The sequence below is a fragment of the Poecilia reticulata genome, unplaced genomic scaffold, assembly GCF_000633615.1.
Source record: "Poecilia reticulata strain Guanapo unplaced genomic scaffold, Guppy_female_1.0+MT scaffold_159, whole genome shotgun sequence".
Taxonomy (NCBI): Eukaryota; Metazoa; Chordata; class Actinopteri; order Cyprinodontiformes; family Poeciliidae; genus Poecilia; species Poecilia reticulata.
In genome coordinates this window covers 770,618-784,712 of record NW_007615017.1, presented here as the reverse complement: position 1 = coordinate 784,712, position 14,095 = coordinate 770,618, and the positions used below count along the sequence as shown (strand labels likewise).

The 14,095-nt window shown below is 45.1% G+C and overlaps 2 protein-coding genes across 6 annotated transcripts in view; both read left to right on the top strand.

The window, feature by feature from the left end:
• Positions 1–4,739, top strand: part of LOC103460051 (P2Y purinoceptor 14-like) — a 14,257-nt gene extending 9,518 nt beyond the window's left edge. Inside the window, exon 4 of the mRNA XM_008402031.2 lies at positions 2,539–4,739. Coding sequence (XP_008400253.2) covers positions 2,539–3,253 — 715 coding nt within the window. The 3' untranslated portion in view covers positions 3,254–4,739. The remainder of the gene's footprint in view (positions 1–2,538) is intronic.
• A 1,785-nt stretch (positions 4,740–6,524) lies between these two features.
• gpr171 (G protein-coupled receptor 171) overlaps positions 6,525–14,095 on the top strand; it is a 9,811-nt gene continuing 2,240 nt past the window's right edge. The window contains exons 1-5 of one of the 5 annotated variants that reach the window (XM_008402030.1): positions 9,780–10,076; positions 10,833–10,879; positions 11,049–11,343; positions 13,297–13,506; positions 13,575–13,703. In XM_008402030.1, coding sequence (XP_008400252.1) covers positions 11,161–11,343; positions 13,297–13,506; positions 13,575–13,703 — 522 coding nt within the window. In that variant the 5' untranslated portion in view covers positions 9,780–10,076; positions 10,833–10,879; positions 11,049–11,160. Of the gene's footprint in view, positions 6,632–9,779; positions 10,077–10,832; positions 10,880–11,048; positions 11,344–13,293; positions 13,507–13,574; positions 13,704–14,095 lie in introns of those variants that run through there. The other 4 variants (XM_008402026.1, XM_008402028.2, XM_008402027.2 and 1 more) reach the window with 4 other exon arrangements.

Sequence of the window (14,095 nt, the reverse complement as noted above, 5' to 3'; positions counted from 1 at the left end):
CGATTTACCGGTCGATCTACGTTCCCACCCTCATCTATGGTCATGAGCTTTGGGTCATGACCGAAAGAACGAGATCACGGATACAAGCGGCCGAAATGGGTTTCCTCCTCCACAGGGTGGCTGGGCTCTCCCTTAGAGAGAGAAGCTCGGTCATCCGGGAGGGACTCAGAGTAGAGCCGCTGCTCCTCCACGTCCAGAGGAGCCAGTTGAGGCTCGGGCATCTGGTCAGGATGCCTCCTGGACGCCTCCCTGGTGAGGAGTTCAGGTCCCACCGGGAGGAGGGGAGCCGCTGAGCCGCTGTGTGTTTTGTGATGAGAGGAAAACAACGTGGGTCATTTTACTCAGCGGTTCTGGAACTCAAACATCTGGAGTCCAGGAAAATGTGGGCAGGTTGTTTGACATCCTTCTGACTCAGGTTGGGTGAAATCAGAGGTTTTAAAATCTGTCCGGTCAGCAGTTTGAGACGGTTTTATCGGTCTTGGCTTGTTTGAGCTGTGAGGTCATTGATTGATTCATTAGAGCCGAGAGGCTGAACAGCTTCAGCTCGGACATTTTCACTTCCCTGTTCTCACAAGTTCATTTTACATCTGATTGTTGCCAGGGCAACAAGATCACTGCCATGTAAAGAACAACAAGAAAATATGAAAACGTAGCCGGGACATGTCTGAGCCCGACGGCCGGTTGGACCTGTTTACTTCCTGTTTCTTGTTGGTGTGGCAGGCCTCCCTCCTCCACCGCTAACCGGAGCATTTTGTGCTAAATTTGCACATTTCTGCACGTATCTGTGGCCACATTAACATGAGATTCACACACTGACAGTCGAGGAGAGGGTTTCAGGATGTGGGTTAGCTTCATGCTAACTTCCTGCAGGCTGCTGTTCAGCTGTAGAGCTGAAATGTTTTCTGGTCTGAAGACTCAGAGCTGTGGTATGAAATGGCTGCATGCACCGAGGAGCCCGGTTCTGGTTCTGCTGGACCAGAACCCAGCAGAACCAGGTCCAGCTTCCTGTTTTTCCTGTTGCCATGAGGGAAAGTCCGGTGGCAGGCCAGCAGCTCCAGGCTCTGCTGGGTTTTAGAGAAAACTATGAAACTAATTTGAATAACTGAAATAACTGAGGATCAATGGAAAGTTTTTCAAGTGCTTCTAGTTTCCTGGAGGTTTTTCTTTTCCACTCGTTATCAGTTCAGCCCTGTTTCTGTCTAAACCGCTCAGGAATGCGAAGCCTCCTGATCTCAGTTTAGTCACAACATGAAGATGTTAATTTAAGATTGAGCCAAGAGGCTTTGCCACCAGCTCCTTCCTGAAAGGAAACCTTTTAAAATGTATCCATGAGAGCTGAGAGGTTAAAACTCTGACAGAAAAATCCTGATGTCTGAAGCGTCGTTAGCTCAGAACCTGTCTGGCTTTTTCTGAACATGAGTCCAAGCAGAGATTATAATCTGTTTCTGCTGATTTCTACGCACGTTTTAATCTCTGCAGCTTCTTTCAAACTCAGTTGCCTTCGAGTTGTGGTAGACGTGGCTCTTGTCGCCTGATTGTATTTCTTTTCTTTCCTTTTTTATCTCCATCTTGAAACCATCTGACTTCCTGCTCCAACCTTTAGGGCCTCAGAGTTTCGTCTGAAACTTTCCATCTGAACAATCTTCTCCGTTTTGAAGGTTTTGTCTTTTTCTGTCTCCATGAATTTCTTTTGCTGGTTTGACGGAGTAAATCCTTAGATTGTGTGTTTGTGCCAGTTCTGTGCTCGGGTTGGTCTGACCGTCTGGACTTGGAGAAGTGGTAAATGTTCGGGTTTCGGTTTTGAACCTTCAGTGACGTTGTGATTAAACTTTGATGCTTCATATCCGTCCAGCCATCGGTCTTCTCCCACTCCTCACCTGGAACCAGGTGGTGGAGACCAATCCTGCTTCAGCTGGTTCTGCCTGCGGCGTCTCATCGGGACGACGCCTCCAGGAACGAGTCCAGATCTGAACCTCAGCTCCTTTAAATACGTTTATTTTCCATTTTCCCTCTTTTAAACGGTCTGACACCAACAATGTCAGATGGTTCTGAGCTTCAACATGAAGCTTTCTGTACTCTACTGCCCTCTAGTGGAATTACAGCACAAATATAACTCATTTGCTCCAAACTTGAGAAGAACCTTCAAAATGGATTGTAATATAAATGACTGTTTATTTGTTTAATGTAATTCTTCGGCCAGTTTTTATCTCTCATCTTTTTCTTGTCTGATCTTAATGTTTCTTGCTGCTTCATCTGCCAGTTTCATATGAAGGCACTTTGAATAGTTTTTGTAGATAAAGTGTGGTTTAAACCAGACGTTTTCGGATGACGAACACAGACCAAACCTTTGAGGTGACCTGAAGGTGAGTCGGTCTCCAGAGCCACTGCTTTCCGTTTTGATTAAACTGTCGGCTGGTTTTTGTCTGTAACAGGAAGTCCTGACCCAAAAACCCCAAACTTCAGCCTAGTTTGTACCCAGACGGCAGCTGGAATCAGTCCCACTGGGTTTTTACTCTATGACGGCTCTTTTTCCTGCAGGTACATGAAGATCGTCCATCCTTTGGGAAATCACTTCATCCACAAGGCCCGAGCCGCTTACATCATCTCCATGTTGACATGGGGCTTCCTCCTGACGATGACCAGCTCCTACGTGATCCTGTCCCTCATCACCCAGAAGGGTCAGGAGAATCTGCCCGGTATGGTCAGCTGTGACGTCCTGCACAGCGATCAGCTCAGACTCCTCTACAAGGTCATCCACACCTGCTCCGCCGCCATCTTTGTGGCCGTCCTCATCAGCCTCATCTGGTTCTACCACAGCACCTCCCGCAGGCTGGCGCAGGCGCAGAAGAATCAGTCGACTTCCAGCAACTCCAAGAAGCTCGCCAAGTCCCGGCGGAACATGCTGGTTCTGGTCTCGGTCTTCTGCATCTGCTTTGTCCCCTACCACCTGATTCGCCTTCCCTACGCCTTCATGAAGGAGCTGATCTGCTCCTGGAAAGGGTGGTTCTTCTACCTGAAGGAGCTGACCGTCCTGGTGTCGGTCCTCAACGTCTGCTTGGACCCGCTCATCTACTTCATCTTCTGCAAGGCGTTCCGGGCCCAGATGACCATGAGGCGGGTCTCCAACAACACGGACAGTCCGACGCAGCCGGACGCCGCCGACAGGCGGAGCAGCGACGGATGGATGAACTCCCTCAGGAACCTCAGGAAGTTGTCAGTCATCTCGCTGACCAGGCAAACCAGCGTCTTGTAGAAGCTCCTGAACCGACCTTTACCAATGTCAGAAAATCCCGACTGGAAGTTCAAGAAATCCCTGTAAATCCATCTTACAGGAGTCATTGAATCCCCAACAGATCCTGAACCTGGCGCCAGTGGAGGGAAGTCGTTGATCTTCACCTTTAATAGTTCAACCTGAACATCCTCTTATGAACAGGAAGAACACAGAGGCTCTCAAACATGGTCCAGTTAAATAAGTTGCATCATATAATCTCATAAACATCAACACATTTTTGGGACTTTATTCAGTTATTTGACTGAAATTGACAGCAGAGTCATGCTGACTGTTTAGTGTCGACCAATGACTTTCAAGGTTTTAAGCGTCTCCCAGAATCTTTCTAAAGCTTCGGCTGTTTCACTCGTGTTTCAGGTGGTTCAGGTTCAAATGAAGCGAGTCCAAAAGTCCATCAGAGGTCTGTGTTTCCATCACCGTTTCAGCTCTGCTCATTTTAAGTATCACAGCAGAAAAGCTGGTTGGACCAGCAAAATCCAAAATCCTTCATTTCCCATCATCATTTTTTATCTTGCTTGAGGTGGTTTTTGAGTTAATGTGCCAGAGGGGAGGTGGAAACACAGAATAAGGTCCAATTCTCCCATCCACTGGTCCGGTGTGCCTCACCAGAAACACAAAGCTCAGGAATATTTCAAAGTCCAAGCTTGTAGGGGAAGAGTCCTCATTCATCTGAGATGTGTGGTCCAGTTAGCTAGCAACCTCTACTTCCTGTTTATCACGGCCATGCGTAGCGTCTGATGAAATCGCTATGCAGTCTGATTAGCACTGTTAGCACCGTTAGCGCTGTTAGCACCATTAGCACCGTTAGCACTGTCAGCACCGTTAACACTATTAGCACCGTTAGCGCTGTTAGCACCGTTAGCACCGTTAGCGGCTTAGACAGCAGCTGTGATGAGGCCAAGGTGATACTCTCACTGACCGTCCCTGACCAAAGGTTCAACGGTGTGAATGTCACATGCAGGCTAGTTAGCTTAGCTTCAAGTTGATGTGAATTATCTGCAGAAACACAATAGCTGAGCCAAAGAGAAAAGCTGTTGATTTACTGGTCCGTCTACGTTCTGACCCTCAGAGACGGTCATGAACCCTGGATCACGTCCGGAGGGACTGGTAGCCGACCTGACACGGACGTGTGCCTGGGAATCTGGTGGTGGAGCCGCTGCTTTTAATAACAAGCTAATCATAACAAGCTAATCATAACAAGCTAATCATCTGCATGGTTGGTTTCATCAAACGTCTCTTTGGGAATCACTTTGTTGCAGCTCATCGTGATAGGTATTTTCCTAGAACCTACATAAAAGAACCACAGACAACGTATATGAATTTCATGACAAAGCCTTTGCAAAGGAGAAGACTCTATCAACTGCTCCTCYGAGCTGTTCACAGAGCGTTCTGAAGATCTTTGGGTTCAGCTTGTCTTTTATTATCAAACTTCAAAGAGGGAGGATAGGCAAGATAGACAGCAGAGGAAAAACAGCAAAGGTCGTAAAACAATTTACCTAAACAACTAGCAACCCAGTTCCAGATGCGATATCTGATCTACGATCTGAGCCCGGTTCAAATCTCGGTCAAACTGTTTCACCTGAAGATGAACAGGCAGCTGTGACCCCCAGGTTAGTTCATACACACACTAAAGAAGTGAACATTTTAAACTGACTAACATTAGACTGAATATGAACTAAAGTAACAACAAAATGATAATACCAAAAAATCCCTATCACATCGTTTCTCTGAGTTTCTGCTGAGAAAAGGAAGCAGCTGCTGCTTTTCCAGGTTTGTCCATGAAGATCTGTGGCTTCAACAAAAACGGCTTTTCTGATGAACGTCCTGAACACATGCACAGTTTGGGGTTAAGTGCCCAACTGGAATCTAACCAACAACCTTCTGATCGTAAGACGACGACTCTTCCCTCAGAGCCACAGCTCAACACTCCTAATCTCTTTAATAATCTCCCAATAATCCAATAATCCTGTTTTCCTGAGGTTTAGTCGCACTGGTCCCTTTAAATGTGAAGAGTTCTTGATAATGAGTCAAAGTTCGCGTCTGATTGGTCGACTAAACAGGAGCGAATGTAGGAAAAGTATTTACACCCTTGTTGTTTTCTTCTGCTCTGGCATAAATGTCAGATTATCAGATTATTGTTAATGTCAAATGAAGATAATCTGAGAAAACATATAAAGTTTTTTAAAACTATGATTTCTGTAATTAAGAGTTAATTTCTGGAAATATTCATATCTGTGTGCAATATGTTTATTTATCTACATTTAGTCTGTTTATCAGGAAAACTTTGATGGGATTTCATTCAAATGTCTTTACAACGTTTTAGTGTTTTCATCATTGTTAATAAAAACTTTCTGGAAGATTCATTCATTCATTCATTCATTCATTCATTCATTCAGTTCAGAATGAAGGTCATAAAATGAGATGCAGCTGGAGAACCAAACAGTTTATCACAGCAGAAAATCTAAATAATTAAAGAACAGAGAATTACTGATGAAGATTAAACTACATGGGCTGCACAGTGGTGCAGTTGGTAGAGCTGTTGCCTTGCAGGAAGAAGGTTCTGGGTTCGATTCCCTGTCTTTCTGCATGGAGTCTCCATGTTCTCCCTGTGCATGGTGGGTTTTCTCCAGGTACTCCGGTTTCCTCCCACAGTCCAAAAACATGACTGTCAGGTTAACTGGCTTCTCCAAATTGCCCCTATGTGTGAGTATGTGTGTGCATGGTTGTGTGTCTCTGTGTTGCCCTGCGACAGACTGGCAACCTGTCCAGGGTGACCCCGCCTCTCGCCCGAAACGTTGGCTGGAGAGGAACCAGCACCTCCTGACCCCACTGAGGGAAAAAGGGTGTTAAGAAAATGGATGGAGGGATGGATTAAACTACAGGAAGAGTCTGTCCTGGAAGGTGATTGGTTGGTGGATCACAGGTGAAATGAAAGGCACTGAGGACCCCTAGTGACCATGAGAGGAACTACAGGACCACACATTTCCTGCTCCTTCATTGAAACGCATATCAATCAGTTTCTGATAAATATGACGTCATCATCCAAACACCTAATCTGTGACATTTAAGTAAGAGAATCAACCTGAAAGTAAATCATCAGGGAAAACCTGAGTGTGTGTGTGTGTGTGTGTGTGTGTGTGTGTGTGTGTGTGTGTGTGTTAGGAGGCAGGGTCTGTGGTCACACTGACGACAGCAGCTCACTCTCATACAGGAAAACACCTTCCGCTGCTGCAGCAGTCAATCTGCAGCAGCGCACCGAACCCAACGCACCCAGGAGAACCGGGCCACGCTCCCAGGGGCCCAACCCGTGGTCTGAGGCCCAGAGACGGTACGGATCAGCAGGTAAACAAGGTCCAACTTGTCTCTGCTGAGATCAAAAATAGATCGGATGTTAAAACGAGGCTCAGAGTCTAAAAGGAGAACGGAGGGGCAGTTTGTTCTGACAGATGTCTCACTCTGGTGATTATTTTAACATGTTTCTGAAGGTTCATTTCCACATGCAAATAAATGCAAAGGTTTTGAACCTTGACCGAAAAACACGGCAGAGGAACCTGGAAGGTCCAGGAAGAAGAAACATTAACCAATGAACATTCAACCAATCAGATCACTGAACCAGTTCAGTTTACTGGTTTAATGGTGACGTTTCATCAAACTGGACTTCAGCTCACTGACTGGACGTCAATGATGTGTTTCTGGGAACCTGAGCATAAATTAGGAGGTGTGTGAAGATGTGTTTGTACAGAGAGAAGTGATGAAGAGATAAAAACATCCAAATGAAGGAACGTTCAGAGCAGCGCAGAGGGATGAACATGAAGCCGCCGTCTCACCTGCAGCAGCCATCTTGTCCTCATTTCTCTGTTTAATTCTGGATCATTTTAGCGTCAGTCTGTGTCTGAAGCAGAACCTGTGCTGGTTTCAACCTGAAGACTCAGAGTGAGGGAGTTTTTACAAACGTTCCTGAATCTGGAGAGTTTTTCAGATTTAGAAAACTTCCTGCACTTCCAGTTTAGTGAAGACGTTTCTGAGAGAAACCGTCATTTTGATCTGATGAGACTAAACTAAACCCGTTTCTGTTGAGCCGATTCGTCGCCTCAGATCATCCGCCTGTCTGACACGCAGCAGCCGACGGCTTCCTGACAGGAAAGGCCATGTGAGCGAGTGGGACAGTGATGAGAAATCGGGCAGAATGAGTGTTTCTCAGCTGGTGACCTTTAACCCACGGCTGTCTGGAACAGCCTGCATGAAGACGCGTCACTGTTGGAAAATGGCTGATCGTTGCGCTTCAGCGGCCATGTTTGAGGAGGAGACGCTCCGTTTCACCTCGACGTGCCGAAAAGCTCGTCTGAGACCACAGAGGCTCCGTCTGCTTCCTGTCAGACTCTCCTCACTTCTTCTTCTTCTTCCTTCGGCAGAAACTGATCTGAAATCTGCTTGGTTTTCACACCTTCGTCATCTGCGGTGCCTTTAAAAAGAGTTTTATCTCTTCGTCGCCTTTTAAAACCAAATGATAAACTCAAAGTGAAAACTGATTTGACTTATGAAGTTCATCTGACAGACTCACATCGACGTGGACAAACTGAAGACAGCAGCAATTCACAGCGTTTGACACTAGATGGGCTTTTAAATAATCATTTAAAATAGCACAACATAAAATAAAAGCATGTAGTATAAAATATGTAATCCAGACATAAACGTCCGTCTCTTCCCGTTGGGAAAACTCCCGTCCAGCAGCGGTCAGCTCACTTCCTCTACCAGCAAACCTCTTTCTTACCTCAACACTTTGATGCTTTTGCTAACCTTGAAAACATTTGATGCACTTAGTTTCCCTTAAATTAACTTTTAAGGATCAATTCTAATTTTCTTGGCTGTTTTGTCAACTTTCAGTGGAATAAAGTTTGAAGTTTTGGTTCTCAACTGTTAAAGAATCTTCAGTAAACTTTAATTTGACCAAATATGAGAACAATGTATAAACATAACATCCTAAAACATGTATCATAAACATGTAAAGCAAATAAATGTCCAGATTAAATGGATGCTTGAGGGTTCAGCCTTTCAACAGCATTTATAGTTTGAACTGAACGCTGCGCTCCAACACTAGCTTCTGCTAAATACCGTGCTAGCTTAGCACTCTAGCATTAGCTTTAGCTAAATACTTGTGATTTAGTGTTAGCACAGCTTCCCACTGCACTCAGGTGATTCCTCTCACTCAGAGACTTCTGGCACTAACTGACTGGACCTCTGGACTATTTGGTCACCTTGACATTTTTTTATATATTTATTTGTAAAGTCAATAAAAAAGGTAAACCATGCAAGTTGTGAAGACTTTACCCAGACGCTGTAATCACCTTCATTTACCTGCAGCATGTCTGACCTGATTTACCTTCAGAAAGTGGTGATGAGGCGTCTGAGGTTTGCAGAGATGTGATGATCGAGACGCTGATTCTGCTGTGAAATGAGTTCATCCGGTTGCTTCAGATCAACTCTTCAGTCAGCAGCTCTAAACATGTTTTTAGGCTCCATCTCAGGGTTTAAGCAGAAGAAGCTGCAAAGCCTTCAGGAGGATTATGACCATGAGGAACATTGGCAGCAGAACGCCTCCAAACTGTTGGAGAGGGCGGCCATTACTGCTGACGACACCATTAGCCATGGGGAACCATGACCACCGTCAGGTGTCAGGAAGTCCCTGTTAGCGGAACCAGTTTCATCAGCTTCGCAATCAGTCACCTCAACAGAACCAAAGGATGAGACCCGCTGCTGTTGATCCATGATCCAGCAGAACCAACATCCGGCTGGATTTAATTCATTTTACTCATTTAGAGACGATTCACCACAAACCTCAGATCTCAGATTTGATTTATACCCAGATACGTGTAATCAGTCGTTGGTAGTAAGTTATCCCAGCCATTTTCATTCAGTTGTTAACGCAAGTCCACCTCGCTGCAGCGAACAGAAGGAGCGGGACGGACCGCTGTCAGTCTCTGACCTTAGTTGGAAATGGGACCATTCCAATCCGGAAGGGAAGGGGGCGCTATTTCCTACGGTATTCTGATTTACTACTGTAATTAGATTAGTTGTGTTACCTCCCCCACGCCACTAGAGGCAGTAGCAGGCCCGAAAAGATGCTACTAAGGAGCAGATTTAGAAGTACACAGAAAGCTACAGAATTTGTTAAAAACTGTGAGCTGCACTGAAGTAAATGAAAGAAAGAAGTTCAAATACATGCTGAGAGTGAAACTCGTTCCTAGATGAAAATATATCAGATTTCAAAAGAAAATAAAAACGGAAGTATAGGAAATAGCGCCCTCTTCACTTCCGGAGGTTAACAATCTTCACCAACTGTAAGCCTTTTCATACAAATAGCTATAAAATAGATAAACAGGACATAAATAGATAAATAGGAGAATAAATAGAGAATAAAAAGGTCTGAAAACAGTTAAAAATATAAAAAGTAATAATTACAGACATAAGTGTTGTATTTCATGTTATGTTATTTTATTTGGTTAAAAATCTGCATAAAACAGCTTTATTTTGTCAGCAGCTAAAAGGTCAAGTGTGAGATAAATCTCTTATTCTGAAGGGTCACATTGACGTGTAGCCCATGTGACTAGCTCCAGCCAACCGGATTGCTATGTTCTCGCGCCAGAAGAAGAAGTAGAGAGAGCGAAGAAGAAGCAAAGAAGCTAAGAGAGTTGATCTGTGAACAGGAAAAAGATTAAAGAAATCGACGATTAAAACACATTTTGTCCATTTTTGGAGAAGGAACGTTCTGCGTCTTTCAACCTAGCGAGTATGTAACTTTATTCAGGACCAAGCGGAGTTAAATGAACTTTTATTAAGCTTTGTTGGTTACTAAACCAGGCCTTTTTGAGGTTCTGCTGGAAATTGGACCGGGAAATTCCGAGTCGATTGCTGAGTTGGATTCCGCTAGTGAGAAACAAGATGGCGGACCGGAACCCAGGAGCCCTGTGGCCGTCCAGCAGGAGCTGCGCCCTCTGCTGGACACCGGCTGAAACAGCAGAGAGACGGGATTAACCCTTCAGGGTCATCAGAGAGAAAAGATCGATTTGAAGTTATTCGGTCTTTGGCTGGATTGTGTCTGTTGTGTTTTATTGTTTTTCCTTTGAACCACATTCAGTGTCTGTTGTTACAACAATGTGGGATGTAAAATTATTGTTGGGTTAAAACAGGAAATTAAAAACTTTAACTTCTTAAAAGAGCACTAAACTAAAATAGATCTTAAAAGATTAAAACAAACTGTAAATTAAGTAGATTAACAGTGTAAACTGAACTTAAATAGAACCATAACCTAGGTTTAAATAAATAGTATCCTTTAATACCTAATAATAGGTTTAAATTTCAAAGAAGGGGTTAAATAAATCATTCTAAAGAAACAGGGGAACTATTTTGTATTGAATTTGTGTCATTGTATGTAAACTGTTTGTATAATTGTTGTTTATTTTCTTTTTTCTACTAATATAATAAGCCGGCAGTTTAAACTTATTTTCTGGTCGGTGGTCATTGATGCACCTCTCTACTCCCGTAGCCGAACCTACCCTAACCCTGTTCTGAGTCCAGCACCGTAATCACATCGTAAGTGTTACACAATGGTCCCATTTCCAAATAATGTCTGAGACTGACAGCGGTCCGTCCCGCCCCTTCCTGTTTGCTGCAGCGAGGTCCTTCTCTCTTAACGGTTGTTGATGAGGCGTCATCAAGCCTTCATCGTCTGTAGATGTGTAACAGCTGTGATCTCTTCCAGCAGAAAGTGAAGCTGCATGCAGCAGAAGAAGAAACCCACAAGACGCCTGCTTCCTCTTCCTCTTCCTCGTTGTGTGATGAAGCAAACAGGAAGCTGTGTGTTGTAGAGTCAGATGGAGCTGACCACGATGCTCCGCTCCTCCAACACCACCCCTGCAGGAGCAGGTGAAGAGAACTCGTGCATCGTCAACGACCAGATGGGCCCCTTCATCGTTCTCTACATCCTCATCTTCGCCGTGGGCCTTCCTGGGAGCCTGCTGTCCGTCTGGGGGTTCGTCCAAAGCCGCAGGTCTCAGGTGGGACAGCAGGTCTCGTCTTGAAGCTGTGATTTCCTATCATTTCTCTCAGTCATCCTCCTGCTGTGTCTCTATAGACACTGATACCAACTAGAACAAGTTGGACAGATTTTATTGATCCCAATGGACAAATATTTGGTCAGTATTCAGAAAGATGTTAATTTTGTGTTTTGGTTCTGAGACCAGAACCTTCCTGGAAGATCCTCAGAACATTGGTGGGATCAGCTCTGTTTTCTTCTGGGTCAGCAGTGGTTCCTCCCACATGGAGGCCATTTTCTTATTGTTAAATCATGACAGTGGATCTTAACTGAGGCCTCTTTTCTCTTTAGTGTTTATAATCACAATAATATTGTGATTATTAAGTTTTTGCCTGAACACAGCTGTGGTTGAACAGCTGCTCTACTGATGACGTGGTGGCGGGTTGACCTGTTTAGTGCCAACGGAACCAAAACACACCGAACTGCGCAGCACATGCTAAGGTTATCAAAGTCAGTAGCAGGCTAACAGCTGGGTTAGCAACAGTTAGGCTAGCAACACTTAGGCTAACAACAATTAGGCTAACAACAGTTAGGCTAGCAACAGTTAGGCTAACAACAGTTAGGCTAGCAACAGTTAGGCTAGCAACAGTTAGGCTAGCATAACTGACCCACTGCTCACTTGTTCAATGTTTTCTCCAAATTAAAACTTTTTCCTCACCTGTTAAATCTGAAGCCCTTATTATCTAATTCATAGGGTTGAATTAACCGCTAAACATTTCGTCCATTTTTCAGATTCTTTGCGTGATTGCAGTATTTTCCTGACCACCGATATTCCTGACCAATGGACAGCAATGGCGCATAATAAATCACATAAAGTCCAGTAACATATACACATATCAATGCTGCTGCCTCGTTCTCTGTCCTTCTTTCCGCTACTCAGCAGTAGGTGTCAGGTTACATTGTGTTGCATTCAATGTTGTCAGAAAAAAGAGATTCATAATGTCCGACTTCCCATAACTATTTATTAAATTCATAGTCGCCAGCTGGGTGGCAGCAGGGTGGCGAGGCTCTCGGTAGATCCGGCCCTGTACTCAGGCATGCTGTGCCTGAGTATGTAGCCGTGTGAGCCGTGTACACTGTGGTTGAGATTTCATGGTTGAGCGTACCGACATTTCTGTATTTTCTACAATTCAAGTGGATACTAACAAGTTTGATGAGCTAGTTTTGCTCCTAGCCCTCCGTCTTCTCCACCAATGCAGTCACCACAGTGTGGTCACTGCAGTGGCTGTCCAGCTAATGAGTGTCCTGTGACCGTTTGCGCTGAGTGTTAACCTTATCAGTTCACTGTCACACAAAGAGTTAGATGTGAACACTGTGTCACGCCCAACAGATTACTGTGCGACACAGTACGCAATCGTAAAAATGGACCTTAGCACAGATGTGTCCGGCGGACGTCCGCTTTGAGCAGGTGTGGACCTCCACGGAGTGAAGAACCGTATTTTCTGCACTATAAGGCACCTAAAAACCTTCAATTTCCTCAAAAGCCGACAGTGCGGCTTATAATCCGGTGCGGCTGATATATGGACCAATATTGGGGCAGACAGAGACGGCGGCGGCGGCGTGTCGGTTGGTCTGTTACCCAGAATGCAGTTGGGCACAATATCACAACACCGTGAGTGAAACAACGACTGGGGCAGCTACTGTATAAAGTCCTGGGGACCATTTCTTTATTATACATCCACATTAGTAGAGGACAGAACAAAGTGACGGGTGGCGATCTTAACTGTAGCGTCTATTCTATGCGCCTTATATATGAAAAAAGTTTTAAATGTTTTCCACTCATTGAAGGCCTTATAGTGCGGAAAATCCGGTACCTGGACGTAACTATGGAGTAGTTGAGTGTTTCACAGATCCCTGGTTTACTTACTCTCTGGTATAATTTGACATTCTGGATGTCTTGGTTGTGTCTCAGCAGAAGCAAAGCGCCTACGTCTACCTGGTCAACCTGCTTGTGGCCGACATCCTGCTGCTCTTTGCCCTCCCATTTAAGATCCTGAAGGACCTCGGGAAAGCACCGTGGAAGCTCATGGTGTTCCACTGCCAGGCCAGCGGCGTCATCATATACATCAGCCTTTACGCATCCATTGCCTTCCTTGCCTTCATCGTCGTAGACCGCTACCTGGAGGTAGAGCAGGACATTCAGGTAGGACCGTCTGTGTCTGACTGTGGTATGATGCCTCTGTTCTGTTGCAGGACCGCCACACGGCGCGCTCTCTGCGGCTGCAGGAGTCCAGCTTCGCCTGGCTGTTGACGGTGGTGGTCTGGGCCTTGCTGCTGCTCATCATGGTGCCCAACATGGCGCTTCCCACAAAGGAGGAAAAGGTACCACAACCTTTACCGATAGAAATGAGGTCTTTCTTCTGCAGAGAAGTCTGTTGTAAGTTTCAATCGTTTGGAACCCCATCGCCTGCAACACCACCATGGGAGAAGTGAAACACCAGGTGTTTTCAATGGAAGAGGAAGTCCAGCTCAGTGAAACGTGACATTTAAAAAGGTTTTGGCTGAGGAAGTTATAGTTATGCTTTAGCAATGCAGTGGACAGTCTGGGTGGACGAGGGTCTAAACCAGGCAGTGAAGTGAGACTGATTGGGTCAGGAGAACCTTCCCATCGCTGCTGCTGACCTCCAGATGTTCAGACCTCCAGATGTTCAGACCTCCAGATGTTCAGACCTCCAGATGTTCAGACCTCCAGATGTTCAGACCTCCAGATGTTC